The 23,398-nt window shown below is 36.6% G+C and overlaps 1 protein-coding gene across 2 annotated transcripts; it reads right to left on the reverse strand.

Annotated features, from left to right (window-relative positions):
- Nucleotides 1–302: 302 nt before the first annotated feature.
- On the reverse strand, nt 303–22,145 carry COPS2 (COP9 signalosome subunit 2). Of its 2 annotated transcripts, none has more exons than XM_084268331.1 (13): nt 22,065–22,145; nt 12,664–12,777; nt 11,579–11,656; nt 10,868–10,993; nt 9,952–10,041; nt 9,758–9,835; nt 8,728–8,902; nt 7,497–7,675; nt 7,322–7,374; nt 4,976–5,073; nt 3,084–3,166; nt 1,992–2,050; nt 303–1,175 (listed from the first exon to the last, which is right to left on the reverse strand). In XM_084268331.1, exons 1-13 carry the CDS (start codon nt 22,116–22,118, stop codon nt 1,031–1,033), a joined length of 1,332 nt encoding a protein of 443 aa, XP_084124457.1. In that variant the 5' UTR covers nt 22,119–22,145; the 3' UTR covers nt 303–1,030. The 2 variants fall into 2 exon arrangements, with proteins under 2 accessions (XP_084124457.1, XP_084124456.1); XM_084268330.1 differs by having other exon boundaries at nt 9,952–10,062.
- Between the last annotated feature and the right edge of the window lie 1,253 nt (nt 22,146–23,398).

Here is a 23,398-nt window from a genome sequence, read left to right on the forward strand (position 1 = left end):
AGTCAAAACAACCATGGATTAGGCAGGGAGATAACAATCAGGGTCTGCATTTCTAGTCCCAGAGTATTCTATGCTTGGAGTATTCTTGAAATACCAAAATAGAAAGCAAGCATACTCCTGAGACGTGCCAACTACCCAACATCCACTAGGCAGGACTGGTAATAAATAGTTTGGTGTCTTGCAAGATAAAAATCAGTTAGCAAGAGTGCTAAATGTCAGCTTTTCAACTGTTCAGTACTGGCATTTAACTATTTCAAAACAAAAAAAAAATTAATCCACAGCACACATACAAATGTTTTTACTTAAAAATCTCCATATTGTCCTCCACAAATGAGGTGAGGATGAAGTAATACCTATTTTCTTTTGCTATTTTTAAAGTAAAAACCAAGTGTAATGAAAGCACATAAAGAAACAAACTGTACAATTTCTGAACTGCACTGTTTATTTTGCTGCTTGAAACCTAAGTGACAGTATGCCACTATAATTATGGGGTTTCTTCTAAACCTTTACTACACTGCAGGTACAGAAATATACGGACACATTTTTGGAGAATTGACATTTTGCAAAATGCAGCAAACATTTCAATTTATACATGAGAAAAGGAAGTGTTCAAAAGGGTATGCATTTCAAGTTATTGCAGGTTATTTCTGTGAGAGAATTTCTGCAGGTAAAACATGTTTAAATTTAACCAACAGTAACGTGTCAGTGTATTTAAAATCATGACAAAAATCTTCTCTCTGGTCATTAATTGCCCTTTGACAAATTACTAGGATGTTTTATGTTTAGGGCAAGATGTCAATACAGCATAAATCCCGTGGCATTTTGGTTTTCTTCTGGAGATTAAAGCTGTTTTTTTCTTGGGATAAATGCAGCAGCAAAACACAAACCAGCTGATCAAAAAAGCACTTCTGCCATAACTCCAATAATTTCAGGGCACACCAACCGACAGTAGTTTTGCCATTCCCAGTTCTTTTAAGGTTTACATCACTGCACTGTTGCCTTAAGTACGTTTGTAAAAGCTTGTTTTCTGTTAGGCCAGCTTGCTGACTACAGCCTGGTTGAGAGAATTTAGTTGGTTGGTCCATTTATCTAATGCAGTATACCGTGCGCCACCTCTCTTCTGATGATCCAGTTCTAGGAGCTGGTTGACTTGATCAATTCGGCCATGTATAGTGCTAGAAGTAAACAAATACATATCTATAAATTTCTCATGCACGTGGAAATAGGATCTAAAAATAAATCAGAGATAAAATATGAGGTCGTTCTACACAAGAGAGACAAAGTCCATTTCAGAATGCAGCCCTTCTATAAGACATTGCCCTGGGTATTACTGCCTGTTTAGTTGTCATCATGATAAGAAATCAAATAAACAAATTCATTGGGCAATGCACATTTTATCTGCCTAACTATGATACACATACCAAGTCTGAAGCAATATGCAATAAACAGTTCTTGAAAGTCAAGGAATCATGAAAACTTTAGATTTGTGTAAAAAGAAATTAAAATATAAACCCATGTATGGATTATATTTTCCTATTACATATTTCAAGTTACCCTCCAAACCCAGATTTTTACAAACTGTAGTTAAGTTTTTCCAGTCAAGGAGAGCAGGCTACTAACTGGTTGACTTGAAAATATATGTGGGTATAATACATACTCATATATATAAAATATACTTACAAATATACATAGGTATAAGCAGCAATTATTCAGAACAATACACTTCATAATTTCCTAATAATCCAAGTAACTTATTACGTAATTAAAAATTGAAAACATGACACTCAGCCTCTCTGTATTATTTTCTTGGTTCACATCTTACAAATCTACTTCACTGCTCAATAAGCTAAGCAAACCCAAAGTCAGCATGGCTACCTTTCGGCTCTAGAATCAACTAGCATTGCCACAACGTAGAAAATGGTTTGTGCTTCTTTAATATTTTAATTATTTTAAAGTAATCAAAGATCAGTAATTAAGAATAAAGGACATACTTATCCAATATGCACTGCACAAGCAAGCTTTCCACATCAGCTACATCTATGTTTAACTCCTAAGAGAGAAAGAAAATTCATTATGCTGCTACTCTGTTTTGCAACATTAAATCCTCCCAATGTTTATTTTCATATACAGAATTCCCTTTCATTTCTATTTCTTACTGTTCAAAAGTGTCGACTCAATAGTGTTCTACCAAGCAAAATAACTCCACCCAAAGTAGGTATGGCCAACGATCCAAGGGATCAGTAACCTCTCAGAAAAGACTGAAGAGGGATGCTAAAGCAAAATCTTTGGAAGATTCAGAAATCAGCTCCTTTGCTGACTTACTGAAGAAAACACACCCAAGATCTACGAAAGAAGCCAATAATTATCTGTCTTTTTGTCTGTACTCAAAACCACCTAAAGGGCTAATTGCATCCTCTGTATCAAGCAATTTCTACAAATGTGAACTTTTCAAAAAAACATACAGAGTTCCAAAGAGAACGTAAGCATAAAAAAAAAAAAAGGTATCTCTAATACTTCACGGTATATTTTGGAATGCTGTGATTTTTCTTGAAAAAAAATAATCACAGAGTCACAGGAGAGGGAAATAGTCATCTATTGTCACTGGGTTTTGATTTTGTTCTTTCCAGATTAGGGAATGAAATAAGCAATTCTAGTATAATAGTTGGTTTGTTCTATCACCACCATTCTGTAACTTGTACAACATAGACATTAGAGGATGTCTTTTGAACAAAAGGAATTAAAATGTGGACTTTATCTTCTTAAAATTTATGTTCATAATTACATTTTGAGTTATAAAAAATTCACATTTTATATTTCTCTTCAGAAAAGTGCTTTTCTATACTAAGTAGGAGATGGTGATTGAACACTTTAGATGTTATCATAGTACATATTATAAAAAGCATTGAGACGACACATGAAATTTACATTTTCGCACTGCAAAGCTGCCAGCAGTGCATCAGTACTACTTCATGGTTTAGATTATATTTTAGCTGTTCTATTTCTGGAAGCACAGGCGTCATTTAAGAGCTTTTATTCACAATTAATTGTTTACTTATGCTAATGTAAGGCTCCACTGACAATACCTTAGAAATAAAAGGAATATGTATTCTTGTGTAAGGCTTAATTAATTTTATAAGCACTTGTGTTCTGATGTTTCGCAAAAGCTCTGCAAGAGAAGAAAAAACAAATACTGTAAAAACAACAGTACTGAAATAAAGTTGCAATAAAGATTTCCATATACAACGACATCCAAAATACTGTGATATTTTAAGGTAGTAATTCAGTGAGGTAGGGACACACGCTAAAATAAAGGGCCCCTCTTTTTCCAGGGATCCAAGCAACATGTAACTCTGAAGATGGACAGATAGAGTTGAAAACTGTTTAAAGATGGAACAAAGTATTCTCTGATAAAATTTTAAATTATTCAGATTAACTGGATAAATCATACAGATTATTGCATGGTATGTGTACCCCTCTGATTTATGGCTAGAACAGTTTTGTACAAAAGTGAAAGAGGTATTCCTAAGGCTCTGAAACTTGATCTGTGTGCATTTAACTTCACAGGGAATATTCACTTTTTAAGTCAAAAGATCAGGGCCATAAGGTATAACTATGGTGAGGAACTGAGGAAGCATAATACAGAGTCTGCATGAAATGGTTGATTTTTCCTAGATAAGATAGTGCAGCCATTGTTTTAGAAATGTGTACATTACCAAAGAATATTTAGATAAAAAGAAAGTATAAATTACAACTGTACATTAAGAGAAAAAGAGCCAGATCCATTTTTACCCAACTAGTTACACAAGGAATGTTCATATAATGAAAAACAATACTGAAAACCAGATCGTGTAGCTCAATAAAACTAAGGAGATAATAACAATGAGGCAAGGTATGTAAACATTATAACCACAAACACTCATTCTGTATCACTACAGAGTGAAAAATATAAGAATGTCTTTTTTTCCCTGGGAATCACTAGCAGGCTATTATCGTATAAGGGATAAAACTCAAATTCTCTTCAATCCTTTGATTCAACTGTCCTCCTCCTCTTCCTTGCCAGTTCTGTCATACTTTCTTCCTTAGCACCCATTTCTCTAATCTTACTTCTCTAAGCTTTGAAGCTTAGTCGACACGTAACAGCAGTAGAAGGGTTATATTTAGTTTCCCCTGCTGTTTGTCATGATCTCTTTTACAAACAAGAAGCGTAAAAAAAACAGGTCTCTGGATTTAACTCTTTTCTTTCATGAACTATCCAGATAAAGGATCTTGCAATGCCACAGTAAGCCCTACTCTTGATGAAAACAGTAGTTAGCTGAAAAACTGGACACAACAAGAGATTTTTAATTCTCAGAAACGTGACAAATGCAGGAGTAACTTTATGTTGTTGTTAATGGAATGGAAGGGCATGGGGTAGTGTGTTTCCTGTTATTAATTATAGGTACTATAAACCCAAAGGTTGTTTTCAACATATACATTAGAATCACAGAACTTGTTACATGTTTTATTATTAAACATTTATTAATGCAACCTTAGTTACATTGTCTACATATTTCGTATTTAATCTGAAGCAGGACATCAACCTTAGAAAGCAGCAAACATCTAACTGTTGAGGCTGACACAAACAACCTTTGTAAGTAAGAGTTGCCCTCATTTAATCCTCCCAATGGAAAAGAAAAACCAAAACCCAAACCTCAAAATATTCAGTGCCTAACACCACCATAGATATCTTCAAATATTCACTCTTGCTAGAACTTTCTTTGTTATTCCTGCAATTTATCAGTGATTCTACATGCTTGGATTGATGGATATTAGCCTTGACCAACTTCTTTAGAACTTGGTAACACTACAGAAATGATCCACGAGTAATTACAAAACACACTCATTTTGTGAAGAAGAAAAATAAACTGAGGGGTGGAAAAGCAGCTGAACAAGTACTAGGGGGAAAAAAGGAGATTAAAACAGCCTGCAGAAATACCTTCAATGTGCTCCCTTATGAAGGGATCGTCCATGATGTTGCTGTGATTTGTTTTCAGAATCTTCTCAAATTCAGTGATGTCATTATTCTGATAGGCACTTCAGAGAAAAAACAAGAAACTGGATTATTATTTTTACAAATTAAACAGGCTTATAAGACTTTGTTCCATATCTTCTAAAAAAACCCCTATATAAGTATTCGTAGCAAATAATTACATTCAGGACCTTTATAAGGAAAAATAATTTCAAATTGAGATACAACCTTTCTTCTACTTCAATTTTAGAAGCATTTACAAAAGTTTAGCATGGACATTTATTTAATCCACATGTGCACTCTAATTTCAAGAGGTTATTCTTTAAAACAGCCTAGACATGAAAAAAACACAATTTTGTGAAGTATCATTACTTGAGTTTTGGTTCATGAAGCCATACTTTATGGAACAAGTAAGAACTAAAAACAGTCTAGAGGACTGTTGCAGTTTCTAGAAAGTCTGTCTTAAGCAGAATTCTAAAAATACTGGAAGATGGAAGAAATTTTTACTTCCAGGATTAACCATCAGTATTTCTGGTATAATATATTTTAGATTTTTATTTATAGCTTATATTTAGTATGGATATTGTTTAACTATACAATCTTGTTATGTGAGAAAGGATTACAAAAAGGTGGATTTAGACACCTATTGTCCAGTAGTAGCACCACAGCTACTACTGGACACAGCATCATTCAAGGGTCAGAGCTGTACCCACTGAAACAAGACCTTTTTCTTGAAATATAATGGTTTTACAATTCAGATTTAACCGTCTTTTCTTATAGGAACAGTGAACTGTAACAGAAACTATCAACTAATCAAACTTACAGAGTAATTTAGTTATATTAAGCTACAGGCTATCAATATTTAACCTGAAAGACATAGTGTTCCATACATTCTTTTAACTTCTGTTTAATACTACTATCAAGCATTTTAAAAACAACATCCATCTTTCCTTCATAGTCTCTGTATATTTTCTAATTGTTTTTAAACTGGCTTAAAAAAATACCCATTTTCATCAATAAAATGGGCAAGGAAAAAAGACCTGTTAAATTTAAGAAGAACCTTGAGGATTTTATAAATGGCATGGACTGTATCATATGAAACCATTACATCTTACTTCAGAATTAAAACCAATTTCAGTTAAGCATATTTCACTGTTTATTCCAAAAATCTCTTTGTATGATACATAAAACATTCAAATTCCCCATGTACAGGAAGAATTAAAACATAAAATCAACTCCAAAGATTACAATTATCTTTTGTGTACTTCTTATCTACACTACTTTAATTGCGTTATTAATTTTAAAGAAGCAGTTATACTTAAATGTCAAGATAAAAGATATAATGTAGGAATATGAGTAAAATCAGATTGGGTAAGGCCATCTGGAGTTCCTTCTGCCTCAAATTCACATGAAAGTAGTACAGTCAAGTAGAAAAGACATGTCTAAAGTGGAATTATTTGAAATAGCCCCTTAATGAACTATCAAATCATTTACTCATCATTATGTCAATAATGGATGAACATTCTCACCTTCAGAAACAATTTGTATGCATACAATGGTACAGCACCATAGCAGTATTGGGGCAGGTTTATTCCAACATGAGATCAACTGTGTATTTCAAAATGTAAGCAGGCATTATTTCTTATGCAATGAAAAGGTGGGAAAAGTTTTCCTATGCGTTCTGTTTGTTGATTTTTTTTAAACTTGATAAAACAAAGACAGGACAGACTGGGTGGACTAAGTTAGCTTCAAAGCACAGTGTACCAAACCCACTTCAGTTCCATTGATTTTGCCTGATGATCTTAATATACTAGAAGATCTCACATCACAGTTCCTTCTAAGAGGCAATGAAGCCTTCTTTTGATTTGCACGTTTGAAGGCTAGGGGGGATCACTTGAGAACTCAGTTTTGTATTCCTAAATTATGGAATGAGTCCTTTAGTAATCATCATATATCCTTGCTTCCAGTTATTCCACTGGCTTTCATATAAGCGGTAAGTCACCTCAGTTTCTCATATATAATCAGCCAAACCCACCCCACTATAAGAACTTTATTTCAGGGAAGAACATTGTTGAATATTTTATATAGTGGCAAAAATTAGAACTAACTGCATGCTTTTGCACCACTGCCTGGTGTGTTATAGATACTTTGGTATGTTTTTCTTAAGAAACTTATTTATTGTGACAGTCTACAAATATTTACCCAGTATTTATGAAATAACTGTGCTAGGTGTGCAGAGAAAAGGCACTTCTATTAATACTTAATTTCTGGTTTGGACATGACACGTTTTCTCCAGAAAAATTAAAATCTTACCTTACTAAATTCGTCATTGCAAGAATCTCTGGATCATTTTTGTATGGTTTAGCCTACACGGAACAGAAAGCACAGTATGCATGTTTAGATTTTAAAGATTTTTTCTCCATTTTTGTCTTTTGGGTAATTTCTCTTATCCATTCAGGAAGGGGGAGGAAGGAAAAAGAAAAAATACCTCCTGAGAGTCAAATGGATTTATTCCGGATTTCATGAGCATGTTTGCTAAGACCAAGTATTTTAAGCAAGTGGTTCTTCTGGGGCTCCCTGATTCATCATAATTCTTGAATGCTTCAAAAAAATCAGTATGTGCCTTTTCAAACTCTCCTTCTCTTAAGTGCATTTTGCCTCCACATTCTGAAAAAAAAAACCCCACAGATGAAGAGAAAAGGAACACTGCGTGCTTGTTGCTGACTACAATAATTGTACTCAGAAGTTCCATGCTATTTCTAAATAGATTACTGAAATATTTTCAGGAGTCTTTTCATTCTCTGAAATCGCAAGGGGAAAAAAAAGGGCAAAGCATTACGGCCTTCACATACAGCACTGCTGTTTGAATAAACCCATTCCAAAAATGATGAAAGAAAACCCTACCCACACCATAAATCTAAAAGAACACTAAACCTCACAGCCAATAATTGTTTTAACCTTATGTGGTTAATACTGTAAAAACTGAAATGAAATTTATCTTCATTTTGAAGGCAATGGACTTCCTGAATTTATGGAATTCTTGCTGTGAGTAAAACCATACACAAAAATTGAAAACTACTCTGTATCTCCTTTTATTTCTGAAGTAGCCACTGCTGCCTGATTGTCTAGTGCAAGTGTTTATACCAGGGGAAGAGGGAAGGCACAACACTGTTTTAGAGAACATTTGTTCCAAGACACATGGCATATTTCCACCATAATTCCTTATTACAGATAATAAATATTTTCAAATATATCTATCTTCAAGCCCTTCAGTTCCTGGTAAATTTTACTGAGATACCATGCACAAATTTACAAAAGAGGATTGTAGAAAAGTAGTCCCTTCCACTAGCAGTCCTCCCAAGGCTTTGGTTTTATTCTTTGCAAATGCCCTTGCATTTATCCTTTGTTGCCTGACATAGTGTCAAACAGAACAAATATTCCTCTTGTTCTATTGCTTCTCTCCTACAGTATATGTAGCCAACTGTCCTGCCCTTCTGACCAGTAGGCACCAGAATAGCAGAGCTGAAGCCTTACAGGAGGCAAACATTAAACATAGCCACTACATTTGCAGTTCTTCATTCATGTATGGTTTGTGTGCCTCTGAATCTATAGCATCCTCTGTCTTTATAACTGGAACTGGAAAAAACATTCATTATCAGATTTTTCATGAAACTGGTCTATGCAATAGAAGCTGAAGGAAAAATTCAAGATGAACTTGCCTCTGATAACTCCCATGATCAGTGGATGAGGAATGGCTGACTTGATGTGCAATGACTGTTCATATAATGCTTTAAGTTTTTTGTTATTTTTCTGTGCTGTATACATCTGAATTTCCAAAGCATAGATTTCCAATAGTTGAGTACCTTTTTTTAGATCATCTTCTCCATCATCAGTCTAGGATAGATTAAGTAATAAATACTGTGAAATTTTAAAAGAACAGTGATTTCAGTTTTACACTAGGAAAAAAAAATTATTACCAAATACTCTCAGTAATTTCCTGTCAGAAATAAGGGTATTCCAAAAACTTTAAAATTTTGATATAACTATTACCACAAAACATAATATTCAAAGAACATATAACAGGCCAAATTTTGAAGCTCTTCATTTAAAAAATCAGTACCTCTGTTTAAATCTTTTCCTCGGAACTTTGCCCCTTACTCTTTCCCACTTTCCTTAAACCACACACTCAGTATATAAATGCAATGACTCACACACACACATATAATATATACATAACACTCTTCTGTTAGCCTATAACAGAACCATTTCCCAGATATTTTTATACCACTTTCTATGTTGGAGGAAGAAACAGGGACAGAAGCAAGCACAGAAGGCTGCATGGCTAATTTCTTTTTTGCCACCTTCCAAATGGGAAAGTAACAACTGTATTTTCAGTTTTGAGTAAAGCTCACTTGGAGTCTTCACTATGTTTTAAAATAAATGTCTATCCATTATAGATGATTCATGTGTGCTTCTCATTCTTGCACCTGACTAAAAGGAAACTTAATCAGCAGTTGTGAATATTTTTTTAAATCATCTTTAAGCAAGGAGTAAAACAGTTACTGATATTTGTTCACACTATGAAATGGCTAACAAATGAAAAGCAAGCACAGTTATTTCTTCCCTCTGTACTAAAGCTCAGCAATGTGCCTCAAAGGCCAATACCAGATGTAAAAAATAAAAAACCAAACAAAAAACCCTCCCAAAACATTGTTTACTAAGCTACAGTGATTTAGAATATAACAGTACCTGGCATGACTGATGCAGCTGACGCAAAATCTTTTGTAACTTTCCATATTCTTCACGTTCTAAATATAATTTGCCAAGCTGTAATGAAAAAAAAGTTGAAGTACTAAGGTCTACTAAGATTCCACAATTACCATTCATAAGTTAGCCACAGGTGTCACAAACAGAAGCAAAAAACAGTAAGTTATGTATTTTACCTTTGTGTTTGTCTTAAACCACAATCTATCATTCTTAGCATCTTTCAGAGCTTCAAGTGTTGTTTCATAGAATTCCTGAAGCAAATCCATCTGACATAAAAAATCAGAATTCTATAATTGTAAACAGCAAATTTATACCTGTTAATAAACTCAATCTGAACATACTATAAGTGCATGCTTGAACTTCAAAATAAGAAAGGTATCTGTATATTATTGAATGTCTGCTTTGAAATCGTCAGAGCTTCTAACGTAGCAAAACTAAATATACTTGTTTCTCTTATATGAAATTGATATAGTTAAAAAGTACTCACGTTAAGATTTGCAACCATCAATCATGCCAGTGAAAAGTGAAAGCCACCTTACACAAGCCCATCTTACATAACCAAGTAATAAAATCCTTACATTGTGTAACAAAAGACAAACACTAACAGGCAACATTGCTCCTACTTAAAAGGAGAAAACCAAAAATAATTTGCATATCAAAAAAGTATGATTTACAGAGAAAGAAGGAAGACATGCATTTTGGTTTTTATGCTACCAATGCTGCGTGAAAGAAAGCTCATGAGCATGTTGAACTGTTTTTTTGCAAAAATCCCAAAAATACCACAGCCAAAATGGAAATCAGAGCTGAGCGTGACCTTTAACAAAGGTTCTACAGAGAACACATTAATATTGTTTATGGCCATTGTTCTTTGGGGACAACAGATGATATATCAAGTTAAGATAAATTTATAAAATGTTGTGTACTGATAGAATCCATTATATGTAGGAAATATATGTAGGACAACAAATTAATACTGCAAATATTCTCTATTAAGATCAAAAAACCCAAACCCAAGACTACCACACATGAAAAAGCCTATACTTAAAAATACAGAAAGGAAAACCATGAAGATGAAAGAACTGATGATCTAACCTGCTTGGAAGTAGAGATATAATCAAGAATAGAATTGATAGATTTTTCAGAGTAATTCCTTGTGACTGCACTCCGTATGTAGGTCAATAGCTGTTTATATCTGTTCATCATTTCAGGAAAGTTAGTCTGAAAGAAAAACAAAATGGCTTTATAAATTTTAATAATTAAAAATTAAGTTATATCTTGCAAATATACATACAGAGAAGCAAGTGTTATGGAAAACCTATACAGTAGCGGTTGTTATTTGGAACTTTGACATCACCACTTTATTAATAAACCGCAGAAAAAGGAACAACTTCAGCATGGAATAGACATGTAAAATATTTATCTCAGCACACAGAAGAGAGTTGGCTATACAACTGTTTGGAATGGTTGCGTATGTAGCATATACGTTTTTCAATTTGTTCTGGCAAAGCACACATACAGAAACATTACTGATTTCAATGCTATGATACCTCAGGATAGCAAGGACTGAGCCTCAAACTTTCAGACTATCAGCTGATTCTAGCAGCTATTTTGTACCTATTTTACATTTGACTTGCAACCACCAAATAATTCTTCTACCATATCTGTAGTAGCCATTAAAGACCAGAAAAGACAATTTCTGGCAGATTTAGTTATCACAGCCATAAATCCAAATAATAACTTAAGATCTTTAGAGCAAATACATATTTCTGACATTTACTCTGAAGTAATAGTGGTAATTCCTACCAATTTAAAGTTTATTTTAATCATCTGTTTCAAAGCTTTGAATCCCCATTCTCCTTTTTCACCTTCGAGCTCCAAAACCTGAAATAGAAGAATTTTTTTAAACAGCATTTATAAAAGCTTTAATCAAACTGAAAATTGATTTGCACCTTGTTTAAAATATACATCTCCCATACATGCCTTTCCGCCCCCCTTTTTTTTGCTTACAAAGTAATATTTCACTCTGCCCTGTTCTTCGATTTTTTACTCTTCCTTGATACTACTGAGAAAGCTATATATATATCTTACTGGTTTTCACCTCACAGCTAATGTAGGGAAGGTGAATTGTTACAGGTTTTCTGTTGTTTTCTAACACCAAAAACTTTAATGCCACTCCATAACAAGTTGTAACACTCCCTGCAAAGTTGACTCATCCCACCCCTTGATCAGATTAGTCAAAAGTATACACTGTGGAATTACTATAGTGTCTTCACATGTAAGAGAGGCTCCTAGGCTTTAATGTAACATAGTAAAGGAATGCTTTCTACGTTAAAAATTCAGAAAGTTTTGATTATTTTTTGTCAGGTATATAATATTGTTGTACACTATAAATAAGTCAAAACCCTAATTTTTCTTTAAAAAATATCACTTTATACTGGTGGCATGCAAACACCAAAAATTTAAAACAGTCAGGAAGGAAAGAATCTCTGTTTCACTTAGTACATACACATTTAAAGCTCTGGAATCACAGAGCAAACCAAAACATAATACACTGAAGGAAACGCCATTGAATTTTAAAAACAAATGGATCTAGCTTCTAGAGTTGACATATGAAAACACACTTAGGACTTTCTAGTTAACTTAGTCAATCCTGAAGATTAAAAACTCAGTCATGTGACAATAGGACTATTACATGTCTTATTTACACTCCCTAAGAATGATCCTGAAAGGGAGTCAGCTGGGAGTCTAAGCTGTCCATTGGTTGCACATTAGTAAGTTAAAATATAAATGCTACTCTCAAATTTCCAGAAAATAACTCAAATGGTAATCAAGTATTTTAAAACAGGAGTGAAAATGAAAAGATGAGATAGAAAATAAAGACAGAAAACCTTCTGAAAACTGCTTAATGCCGCTTTGGGATCATCTTCCTTCAAAGCTTTGGAATTGTAGTATTGATTTTCCAGATCCACATTTGGTTCAGAATTGCTGTCCTCAGAATATTCCTACATTTTAAGGAAAAAGAATAGAACAAATAAAAATCAGAGAAAAAAAAAAGAAAGGTTCAGAACATCTAACTTTCTGCTAAAAGTTGATAAAATGCAGTAAGACATCTTGCTCAAAATGTCATGGAATCATTGTGTATTAAGAGAAAAATCTTCAGTTTTAGAGCATGTAACAGGTATGGACTCTTACAATGATTTCATCTCTCCCCCATTACTAGGACAGCCTCACCATCCACCAACACTTGCTCATCAACAGATCTCTTTCTGGGCTAATGAACTCAGCTCTACCAACTTCGCCTTTATGACAAGTACAGACTGTATTATTAAAATTCTGCCAATTTTGGTGTTTAAGGACAGATGCCTAATTGCATATGTCATTTCTGTATGGGAGAGAGAGAACATGCTAGTTACTAGTCTAAAAAGCACTATCATATGACCCTTTCTATCCACAGAAAACACTGGCTGTGCTGCCACACAAGTAATGACTCAGCAATGAAATATATAAAACACTTCCATGAATCTCTTGCTAATCTGCCTTTTTATGTCATAATGATTCATACTTGTCTAAGGAAATTAAAAAAAAAAAAAGAATGACGATAACACCAGCTGCTCTGTGCTGAGAAGCAGGAGATGATTGAGAAAATACTGTCGATCCTGCCAAAGAGGGTGGGGCACAGGCACAATAATTTAATCAAATAATTACCCATCATGTACACTAGGGCCAAACTCATTGAAGAATTTACTTCTACCAACTATTATTTCATTAAAAAAACCCTGAGTACTATTAAGGCTCTTTCTGATTTAAAAAAAAACCCCAAATCTTAAGTATTTTATCTTTTACTGACCAATGTTGCATGTCTTAATAATAAAACACTAACAAAACTCAAATAATCATTTCATTTGAGGTTTACACAAGTCAAAAATATTTCACACTTCTGCTCTTCAAGTCAACAGTAGAGCATACAGCTATTAGGAGATGAACTGTTTAACAAAATGTTTAAACTTCAAAGAGAGTAATCAGAGTAATCTTCCCTTGCAACAATGTATACAGTGCATAGTCAAGTGCCCTTCTTTACACTGGAGTTTCCTCTTTCACAGTACTTCTTCCTCAGACACAATTATCTCATGTTCAGTTGTATACTGCTAATATTAATGGACTCTTTCAAAACCATGGGAAGGAATGAAAAAGGATGAGGCAAAAGAGAAGTTTTACATTATCTCTCTGTTCCCTACAGCGCAAGCAAATCTTTCCAAGTTTTAAATTTTCTCAAGTTCTAATGGAAAAATTCATGACAGAAGTTCAGTTGGCCCAAATTTTATGAAACATGGTCTGCGAGGCATTTTTCCTTTATCTGCTACTGGTCCTGTTTGTTACACATAGTAAAGTTCTTCACTTACCTATTTATTTATACTCACAAAGTATTACTATCTAGTGAGAATGAATGTATTTAAAAGCCAACTTGAATTCCATAAACCTGCCTTCTGAATTCTCAGAGAACTATAAAACTTGATACTAAAAACTGCAAAGAAACCAAGAAGCACGTGTCTTCTTTCATTGGGGAGACTTTCCTTTTGGTTAGTTTATTCTTGTTAACTCTCTTCCTTATTGATCCAACACTGACAGAGCAGCTGCTACAACGTGTACACGATGTCAACAGCTATACCCCTATCCAGCACCTTAGGAACATACAGGCTGCCAAAGTTTAAACAACACAGCATTTAAGGTATGTGTAATCAGCTGATGTCTTGTTTATACTAAACTTGAACAATGGGGAATATTTTTGGCAGAAGTATCTATTTGTAAAGATAAAAGGAAAGCAAACTTAATTAATTCTTTTTAGGAAGCAATGTGCTCTGTTAGCCTAAAGCCAGAAACATCTGAATGTTCATCTTAGCTCTGGCAGCAATTCTGGATGTGGACTAACACAGGAAACCTTTCTTCAGATAATTTTTCTCAATGCTACTTAAGTAGCCCATAAAGCTATTTTCATAATAATACTAATACATAACATAGAGTGTTAAGTGTAGTGATTTTTTTTTCTAATGGAAATGCTTTAAAATTCATCAAAGGTCATGTTTCATGTTCTCATGGCAATTTTTCCTTCACTTGATATCTAATCGCCTCACATCAAATTTAGGATGTGGATATGGTCTAAGGGAGATAGGGCATTCCTACTTCCAGAAAATGTAAGTTGCTTACTTTAAAAGATATATTTAGACTTCATGGATGTAAAGAAAACTTTAAAACCATGAACTAAGTATGAGATGATGCTGTAAGTCTGTAGACATTAAAAAATAAACTAAAATAAGCCATGTGAATGCTACATCTTAACTTAAGCATCAATGGTAAGTTAATGCCAGTGCTGATCAGTTCAGCAGGACCAATACTCTTATCTTCTTTTGATGTAGAGATGACTTAGTCCAGTACAACAGAAACATGAGAACACTCCGCTTTTGCCAAAAGCAGAAGGAAGAAAAGTGAGAAACTCTATCCTCAAAATTCAAACTCTGAAAAAGAGGCATTTCCTTTCCTGTACTGAACACAGAAAAGTTCTTTTAACAATAAGTTCAGATACTAAACACCTATCCTCTCCTCACCCTCAATCTTAACACCATTGCTTCCAGACTGAACAACTTCCCCAACTCAACCCTTTATGTATAAAGTTTGCTGCATCAAATAATGCAGTACCAAAATAAAAGTGCAGAAAATTATGCAGAATCAAGTTTACAAAAAGGATTTCTACAGAACTAGAAATCTCTACTACACTATCTAGACCCAAAATTCTGCACAGCGAAGAGCATCCTTAATTGTAACTTCAAGATATGAAACCACCTGTGATATACTTTAGCTCCAGCTGACATAAAAAAGTAACAGGCCTAAGAATTTTTTTAATAAAGATCTTGGGTATATTTTTTCAATGGACTTGAACTCTGGTAGGTACAAATGAGAACAGAAGTTTGAGTACGCAGAACTGATCTTTGAAATCCATTTAGTTCTCCCTCCAGAGAGAAACGAAACAAACAAGTGAGGTTTTTATTATTATTACTCATGAGATGAAAAAGCCCTGACACAGCTTTAAAAAATGTAGTTTAAAAAAAAAATAAAACATTAATTAAGCATTACTCCATTGAAAATCTGCACACTCTAAATGTAGTTAAACAATCTGGTCCCATCACAATACTGGGGGGTGAGGGAGGAAGAAAAATTACCACACTAGCTCAACTGTAATGGAGTTAAAACCTCTGATGTAACTTTCTCTGCCTGCAACACAACTCTTTCAAATAATTTTAATAAAAGTTAAATTAGTACCAAGGAACCGATTTAATTTACAAGTCTCTATTACATTACGTATTAACTTTTCACAAAAATCCATTTCATCTAGTAAACAGCTTTAAAACATTAAGCCTCAGTTTCTAAAATGAACACACAGAAAATTCACCCCAATCAGCTTTAATCAGCCTTTCTAGGGCATGGATGCATTCACAGTTTCTCTAACAGCAAAGGTGGATAAGCAACATCCAAGCACTCCCCAGCATCTACGTTCATTTCTGGTCCCAGCATCCTCTTTCTTTCCCCTTCACTGCAGCAATTCAACATTTCACGTTGTCTGAGTCCCTGATGATGGCAGACGCTGCTTGGGCTGAGCAAACAGGCTTGCCAGCGCTCAGATACAGTCTTGAGGCTGGGGAGCTATGGCAGAGGAGCAGCATAAGAAAAACAGCTGTGGTTTCAGACAACTGTAGCAGGAGCCTTAGTGTGGTCTCAAAAGATGGTACAGAGATCTTGAAGCATGGCACCTCTCCTCAGAGCCAGAACAAATCAGCCGAACTTGGAGCCTGTAGCACTGTATCAGTGACATTTAACAGCAGATTTGTTGTATTAAGTTAAACACGTACAAAACCAAAGATATAAATATTTTGTGCTTAAAGCACTTCCCTAACTGCTACATAAAAAGTGAACTTACAATCTAAACTTCTGCCTCTCTGTGTATCATTCACTATCCAAACTCCTACTTTGCAAACCTTTTTTTTTAAAAAAAAGAAAGAAAAAAAGAGAAAGTAGCTATACAGAGGATAACTTTCCAGAAAAAAGACACAATACAAAGAGTTCTATTTCTGTAAAAATTTATCCTTCAAGGACATTGTTAACAATGCTTATTATTGTCGATTTTCAATTGCTGGTAATTTTACCAAATTTCAACCATTGGGCTGACTCAAACCATTCTTTTTTTATGACATGCAATTGTTTCTGAGAATAAGTCTGCTATAAATTTGGTTTTATTTTATTTCAGCTTACTTCGTTTCATAACCATGGCATTTAGGAGGTCTGCTAACTCTAGGATTTGGAGTGAAGACCTGACATTTTGCAAAAGCACCATTGATGTGGATTTGGGGGGGGGGGGGGTATTATTGTTGGTGGTTGCTTTTAGAGAAACAATACAAAAATGCCTAGATGAGGCCAAATTTAAAAACAAAAAAAAAAACAACCCCCCCCCCCCCACCTGGTCATAACTCTTCAATATATGAGTATATTAGCTTGCCAGGTGTTTTTTTTTAACATTTCACCCACGATGAAGATGCATTGTTTTCACATAGCCGAAATGTACCGGCCATAAAAGTGACAACTTTGGATTTGCTCTTCCTGGACCACTGGCCTCCAGGCACCAGGACAAAAAGCAAATAATAGTTTCTATGTGCATTTACCACTGGTATCCAGGCACACAAATATAAAGAAAGCATCAGACAGGAATGCAAAAGAGTAAGAAGGAAAAGAACTGAGACAAACCGTGAGAATGAAAACAAGAGTGTGATTTGTCTAAGAAGCCTGCAACAACTCAAGCATGCATAGGGAGTCCTGGTTTTCTTTTCCACATTCCAGGTCTCCCTCTTCTGCTCCTACTCAGTAGCTCTGCAAGTCATCTACTGCCTGCTGGCTCACACCGGGACTGACACCAGGAATAACAAGTCTGTGAAGCCAGCTATCTGCAATGGGGACAGTACAAATCTATGGAAAGACAGTGCTTTGTCTTTTTTTGTTTGTTTGTTTTGTTTTGTTTTGTTTGTTTGTTTAAGCAGAAGTTGGAAGATGCACAAATGAGACCGGAGACTGCAGATAGAAAAATCCTGTTGTTATGACATGTAAAGAGTACCAAAAGTGTGCGTTTACTTTCTACCTCTTATCACACAGCTCTCATATAGTTAAGGGAATCCATTTCTGAAAGTCCAGTTTTTAGCATAATTTAACACCCAACTGCCTATGAGATCCTGGGGAGCTCTGTTCTGAAGAGTGCCAAGTAACTCTCTCAAAAGCAACCCAAAACAAAAACCAAAATAAAGAAGAAAAGCACCAAAAAAAACAACCCTCCTCCCCCACCATGACCCAGAACTAAAGTCAGCTCTTTAGAAGAAGAGTCAACAATATCTACATGAAATTTCAATTAAAAAATGCATCAATATAAGGTAGGAAAGTCTCCCTGTCTGCTGATGAGATTGCTTAGCAAATATGGTAACATAACTTCCATTTGAAATGGGAGTATATTTCTTCCTGTAGGAAAGAAAGAGCAAACCAATCACTTACAAAGCTGTCTTACTGACAGGCTGAAATAAAAGGACTGCTTATTTCCTTATATCAACAGAGCCTGAAAAGGGAAACCCTCAGTAATCTGAAGGTATGCTTCCCATATTTGAACCACGACAATCCTCATGAGCCTGTGGCCATGTCACTGGGGTGCAAATCGCTGGCTGTTCAAGTCGTATACAGCTCTTCTACTGACATCACTGAAATAATATTCCGTAACTTTAAAAGACAAGTTTTTCAGCAAACAGATTTGTCTAGCCTTCCCCCAGATGAATTTTAAAGCTGAATTTCAGACCGCAATAAGATGTCTCATTAAGAACACCACAGACAAATTCTTTATTTACTTAAAACAAAAAGAATCAAGTAAATGTATTACAGCAAGTGTCAATGTGTTGTCAGTGTGCCTGGAAGAATCAATTTCAGAAGAAAGGCTGAATTTAGTCTCAAAGTCAATTCTAAACACAGCTTTTTGTCTGAGACTGAAAACAAAAATGGAATTTACAGTTGTCCTTCCCTCTTCCTCCTTCTCCACCCTTAAGCTGAAACTAGTAAAAAGAAACTGTACTGAAATCACAAAATCTAGCACCCAACTAGAAACTACAATTGAGCGGTTTTCATAATGACCAGTAAACATTATTCTGTTCACTGAAGCATAAAGTGTAATAATCCGTGTTACAATCAAGGCTGTCACTGTACATTACTAACAAATTGTGAATCTAGGTCTATTCACCCAGAAATATAAATGGAATTTTTCCTGATATCGAGACCTCCAACAGATAAAGTTAACTTCTACAGGAGTGGTGGAGGTCATTTACGTGCAACATCTTGACTTTTAACCCAATGAAAAACTACACAGAAAGAGTTAACAAAGACTTGCAAAGAGAGTAGCATTCAGTTGATTAACAGTGCAGTAATTATTCTAATCATATAAAATTCCATGATGAAGCTGGGAAAGAGCTGGGCCTTCAGAATGTCTGTTCACATTTCCCAATAAGCACAAAACATTTGCATACTTAAGGAAATGTAACCAGCTGGTTCTACATAGTCAGCAGGTCAAGAGCACGTTTGAAAAGAAACAGCCATAAACACTTCCAATAAAATCTGACAAAATGAAAACTTTTTGAGGAGGGTTTGTTGGTTTTTTTACGACTACATTTGTGTTAGTAGATATCCTGGGAGACCTGAATCTAGTTTCACCATACTGTATTTTGACAAAATAGCTATTTCTTCTTTCATTTACTTTCTGGAATTTCTGCCTCCTATTCCTTAAAAATACATCCCCCAACACTCCCATGTACTTTTATCTTTAATTCTCTACTTATCTGACTATTGTGTCTTGCACTCATTTTTTTGTTCCAAACCCTTCTGCAGCAGAACTTGAAAACCATGCATCCTTGTAGTCTTCCCTCAATTTAACTAGATTTATATCAACATGAAAGGCAGAAATCAGGTCCTGTCTTCAGGGCCCTTAACTATTTTCCAAAACAGTTCTGCCAAACCCTGTAATTCCAGTTTCAGGCACATCTTAAAACAACATCCAATCATGGTTTGTTAGTCCAGAAATGCTAAAACTAGTCTAGCTGGGCTACCTTTATTCTTTAACTCTGAGAGGGTTTCATCAGTAACAAATCCAAATTAGATTTTAAAAATGTGTTTTATTTAAAGATGTAAAGAATCAAATAATATTAAGATACATCAGAATTGCATAGAAAAAAAGAAAATAACATGCTCCTAATTATTACGAGCATTATTTTTAAATTTTGGAAAGGTCTGGGCTAGTGGCAATTAACGATGACAAAAACATCCCAGGAAAAATAAAAAACAACAGTCAGGGGCTGAAATTTGCCACAAGCAAGAAGTTTCAGGAAGGTTTTTCCAATGAGGATGGGAGTACTTCAGGAAGAAGTGTTAGACCAGCAATTATTCTTGGTGAAAACTGACATACCACACTGTGAGCTTAGAGCTGCACTCTTACTCAAATTTATATGCAGACAGCTGTGTTTAGAGATTGAAAAATGTAATTTCAATGGTTTCTCTACAGGTCCAATCCTCATGTTATGGATATTCAACATGATTTCTACTGTGTTTGTTATTCATTTGGTTATATCATGTGGAAAAATAATCGCAGCATTTTGAATCAGGAGACAGATTTCAGCAATAGTGAAAATGAATTAAATAGATTTTGAAACTGCTTGGATAAAAAAGGGTATTTTTAGTAGTAGTATAAGTCTACTTCCTTGAGAAAGCTTGTTTCTAAAAGTTTGTTAATTCACACATGAACTTAAGTGGAAGACTAACAGATCTTGGCATACTGATGCAAGCAGCTCATAAGGTTAAAAAGACAATGCATGTCAAACCAGCACTCTTAGGTGAATTTTAAAAATTCAAAACCAAAACGAGATGCTTTTATTCTATACCAAATACCATCCAGACTTCCTGAGCAACTCTTAACAATAACTGTCCAGAAACTGTTTCAAATAAAATCAGGGAAGTTTTGTAATGTACATTCATAAATAACAATGATTATTGATTAATTTTTTAGAAATCAAGTCTTCCAGAAGAAAGTATCAAGTGTTTTGCAATGAAACTGCAGTACTGTAAATACAGCCTTAGCTGAAATGAATGAAATACAGGCTCTCAAGCCTCAATCATATACAGCTGTTTCAAAAAAGAAGCCTGTTATAAAAAACTAAGCAAAGTTCAGAAAAATAAAAAACTCCAACCAAATAAATATCATGTTCCTATATAACTACAACAGATTTTAAATAAATCAGGCACCACAGAAAACATTTTTTAATGTAGCTGCTATCTTATTCTACCAACATACCCAAAAATAGATTTACCAGGTGTAAAACAATTGCTTTTACTAATTTAAAGGCGATTTGTTACATTAAAACAATTCCATTATATTACCAATTTCTCCCCGATAAATTAGTCTGTTGCTAACTGCTGGCAGCCTTTTTTTTTTACTGTAAAAGCTTACAACAAACCCTGATGTCAAAATATAGCTACATTTAACAGGGAAAACCCCAAATCCTGCAATTAAAAAACCAAACCCAAACAAAAATAAAGGATAAGAAGCTCGTGAAGACAAATAAGCAAAAGAAGTTAAAAATCAGGACACCTTCGGTATGTTGCATCAGAAACCGGCTGTGTGGTCACTGCTCCTCACTCCCCCTTCTCTTCCCCCACTTTTTCCTGTTTGATGCTCAGGCAAGCACACGAACACCTGCCCCGATGACCTCCCGCAGCCAGGGGCTAGGAGGAGGGTAGAACAACTTTACGACTTCACTTCGGCCAGACGCAGGAGGGGGGTGGGAGGCAGCGCGGCGGGGCCCTCCTCGCACCCTGACCCCCGTGGAAGGCAAAAGGGGGGCCCAGACTCGCTGGGCCCGAAGGGGCCAGCCCGGGGCCTAGTTAACTTCCCGGGGCCGAAGTTGGCCCGTTTTTCCGCGGAGAGGTGGCAAGGCACCCGGCGGGGCCTGCTCCGAAAGCAGCACCGGTCCCTCGCAGCCGCTGCCCGCTGCGGCCACCCCTCCTCCCCGGGAGGGAAACTCATCCTGTCAGTGCTCCCTCACGGGGCAGCACCCGGCGAGGCTGCTGCTGCGAAGGACGCGCCGCGCCGGCACCGTCCAAGGCGGCACTGCTCCCGCTAGGCCCCCTCCCCGCGCCGCGCCGCTGACCCCCCGTACAACACCCCGCACCCTACCAGATCGTAGTCCTCCTCATCATCGCACATGAAATCATCCTCCATGTCAGACATCTTGGCCGGAGGACGCGCGGGGGGAGGGGAAGGGGGACGGGAGAAGGAGGAGGCAGCGAGGACGGCCCCTTCTCCCACAACCCCGCGCGGCGCTGCCCAATGTGGCTCCGCTCCGCCCGGAACCCACTGCCGCCCGCTCTCCTCCCGCCCTCGGTCTGGGGCACACGGAGCCTAATTCGCGCTGCACCACCGCCGGCTTCCTCTCTCTGCTAGCAACGGGCCCCTAGCAACCGCGGCCATCGGACGGGGCCCGCCTCCCGCCCCACCAGCTAGTGGCGGGGCGCTGAGGCACCGCCTCGCGCCCTGATGCCTGAGGGGTCTTCCCGATGGCGCCGCACCTCGGCGGGACGCCGGGCCACACGGCTCTGCCTCCGCCCGCACGGGCCGGAGCCCGGAGCACGCCGTGGTGGCGCCGGTTGTCGTGTATCCGGGTGGGAGGCTGCGAGCCAGGCACTCACAGCGCGGCTGTGAGTCTTGTGACTGCGCGTCTCTGGATGGCAAATTCAAAAAGCCCGGCCTCTCGCTGATCCCGCCGGCGTCGCGCAGGCCGTAGCGCAGTTTATTTGCCTCACTTGCTGCTGCTGAACAGTTTATGCGCGCTGCTTTTACCGTAAGCACTTAATACTGTAGCAGCAGTTTTAAAAGGCGTGAAGAGTAGAAATATGGGCCTCAAAAAGCACTGCCTTGTTGGAGAGTTCTACACACTAAGCGCTGCCGACGCTTTCAACAGAGTAAGGCAAAAGGCCCAGGCGAGCTTTGCCGCCACAGTCTCCTCAAGGCCAGTGGTTCTCAGAGACTCCTTAGATGCATTTGCAGTATTTATCGGGTCTCCATGTTTTTGGGTTGGTCATCTTATGTTGTTACAGTTTCTGCTCGTCTTTTGTTTTCTGTGGCTCCTGCTAGGCTTTTAAAAAATGTTTTGCCTATTCTGCCAGCCATAGGAATCGTGAGGGGAAAAATAGTACCTCAGGAAAACACAATGAAATGTCAATGTTACTATGCAGCTCTCCGTCCAAGCACTTAACCCTTTGTGAGCAGGATATTGGGGCTTCAATATACATACCAGAATAGTAAAAATGCGCAAGTGAGCTTGTAATGCCTTGGAAAAGCTCAGTCCCTCAAAGTAACTGCAGCCATTAGTCTTGAGAGGTAAACAGGAGCTGTGAGTGCTTGTTTGAAGGAAACTACCAGAACCACATACCGGGAAAAAAAAAACCAACTAAAAAATCCCCAAAAGCAGAGGAAAAATAATGCTGTAGAGGAAAGCTGTGTTAATTTAT

This window comes from Gallinula chloropus (genome assembly GCF_964237585.1).
Source record: "Gallinula chloropus genome assembly, chromosome: 9".
NCBI lineage: Eukaryota > Metazoa > Chordata > Aves > Gruiformes > Rallidae > Gallinula > Gallinula chloropus.